The sequence below is a fragment of the Sorex fumeus genome, unplaced genomic scaffold, assembly GCF_029834395.1.
Source record: "Sorex fumeus unplaced genomic scaffold, SorFum_2.1 ptg000183l, whole genome shotgun sequence".
Taxonomy (NCBI): Eukaryota; Metazoa; Chordata; class Mammalia; order Eulipotyphla; family Soricidae; genus Sorex; species Sorex fumeus.
The window spans coordinates 8,171,734-8,173,949 of NW_026606240.1; the positions used below are offsets into that span (position 1 = coordinate 8,171,734).

A 2,216-nucleotide genomic window follows, 5' to 3' on the forward strand; every position below is an offset into this window, starting at 1 on the left:
AAGAACCTCAACTCTATCACTTTTATTTATGGGCCACAGCTGGCAGGTGCTCTGCCTCACACTTGGATCTTAGTGCAGGCTGGTTCCTGCAATACTGGTGTGGGGACCCTAGGTGGTCCTGAGAGAAACTGTATATCTGTAAGACGTGTGGAAAGGCCTTCACTCATTTCTGAATCCCAAAAAAACCATATGAATACTCATACTGGAGAGAAGGCTTATGTATGTCAGGAGCGTGGGAAGAACTTTAGCAGATTCTCAGTGCTTGCTGTACATAGGAGAATTCACACTGGAGAGAAACCTCATAAATGTAAGGTTTGTGGAAAGTCCTTCACTACACAGTCAGCCCTGACTGAGCATATGAGAACTCATAGCGACAAGAAGCATTATCTGTGTCAGAAATGTGGGAAGGCCTTTAGCTCACTCTCAGTGCTCACTGTATATAGGAGAAATCACTTGGGAGAGAATTCTTCTGTGTGTCAAGAGTGTGGGGAGTCCTTTAACACAATGTCAGTGCTCATTTTACACAGGAGAATTCATTCGGAGAGAAACCTTCTGTATGTCAGAAGTGTGGGGAAGCCTTTAGCAAATCCTCAGTACTTCCTATTCATAGGGAAATTCACACTTGAGAGAAATGATCTGTTGTAGTTTGGTGCTCATGAGCTCCAGTGTGTCTCCATTCTTAGAGGTGTTACATACTGGGATTAATTTATTGAAGTATGTTTTACGTAATTTATTGCACACTTGGCAGCTCTTAGGAGTTTGTCCTGGTGTTGTTCTGGATGTCAGAAATGGAACTCAGAGAAAGCGTGTTCAACACAAGCAATAAGCCACAGTACAAACGTCTGGCCCCATACTCTTGGTTGAAAACGTGTTTCTCTAGCTGCATCCTGGTGTTTCCTTTTAGGTGAGAGTTCTCTACTCGCATGTTTTCAAGGGATACCGTGGTCACTGTACAGTGCTCTCTGATGTTCTTAGCAGCCTTTGGTCCTGTCCAGTGTCTCTCCAGCTCTCTAGGTTGCTGCTAGGCCCGTTCCTCTGCATCTTCAGGGCTGGCTTCAGAGTCACTGCTTTCATCAACACCTTGATTGATGACTTCCCAGGGAAACTCATTTTCCTGTTTTACCTTGAATCAACTTGCTTCTGTTTTTTTTTGTAATGAAATTGTGTGTTAGAACATTGGTTCTATGTTTGACGTGTACAGCATCAAGGGACTCTGCTTTAACTTGCTGCCCTGAATTGTGTGACCGGCCCCACCAGCTCTTGCCTCTCTTCTCCTTTATCCTCCTTGCACTGATTCACCTGGGCTGATATAATGGTCTGTCTACACGTGGAACGTTGCACTTTAAAGCTCCTTGAGTTCCGGTTCCAAAGCCTGGGACTCGTGGGTCCGCGTTTCCGAGCATGGGCTCCTCCGCGTCCCACGCCGTGGAGCCCGTGAAGGTCGCCTCCTCGTCCGAGGCCCCCTGCTCCGCCCAGCCCGCAGCCCTCGCAGCAGCCGGGGAGCCGACGCCCTCGGCAGCAGAGCTCGGACTTCGTAACTGCTGGAGCTGTCGCTTGCTCTCCGGGGCGGGGCTGATCGGGGCGGGCGGATACGTGTACTGGGTGGCCCGAAAGCCCATGAAGATGGGCTATGCCCCCAGTCCGGGGACAATTGCGCAGATGGTCGTCGGCATCAGCATTGCTTGTTGGGGTGTAGTCATCTTGACAGATCCCAAAGGAAAAGCTTACCGTACTGTTTGAACGTGTCGCCAGTGAATTTGTCATCTTTTCTACCTGTCTCCATGGTAAACAGAGCAAGCATGGAACTTACGGATGCATGGACATCGAGACACTTGAGATCTGTGCTTACTGCAAGACTGAAGAGACAAATACGGATTGTCATTTATTGGCCATGGGCATTTGTGACCTCAGGTTCCATAAGGACCAATAAATCCCTTAGAGAAGAAAAAAAAAAAAAAAAAAATAAAGCTCCTTGGTGATGGATGATGTCACAGATCGGAGTCTTCCATGTGCATGTTTACTTCCTAATGATGTCAAGAGGATCAGACCTCTTATGGGCACACATTTAAAGGACAAAGTGATACTTAACTGTCCAAGAGGACACCGAACACCAATTAGTGACAGGACGTGAGGGCCTTTCACCTACAGTCCTTGTACTGTGACCAATGGGCCGTGCCAGCTTTTGGGGTGCTTTTGTGGTTGTTTTTTACTCACTC

General features: G+C 47.7%; 1 protein-coding gene across 1 annotated transcript; it reads left to right on the plus strand.

Annotated features, from left to right (window-relative positions):
* Positions 1 to 1,373: 1,373 nt before the first annotated feature.
* On the plus strand, positions 1,374 to 1,942 carry LOC130017246 (distal membrane-arm assembly complex protein 1-like). The gene has a single exon (XM_056107957.1). It carries the CDS (start codon positions 1,402 to 1,404, stop codon positions 1,738 to 1,740), a length of 339 nt encoding a protein of 112 aa, XP_055963932.1. The 5' UTR covers positions 1,374 to 1,401; the 3' UTR covers positions 1,741 to 1,942.
* The last annotated feature ends 274 nt before the right edge of the window (positions 1,943 to 2,216 follow it).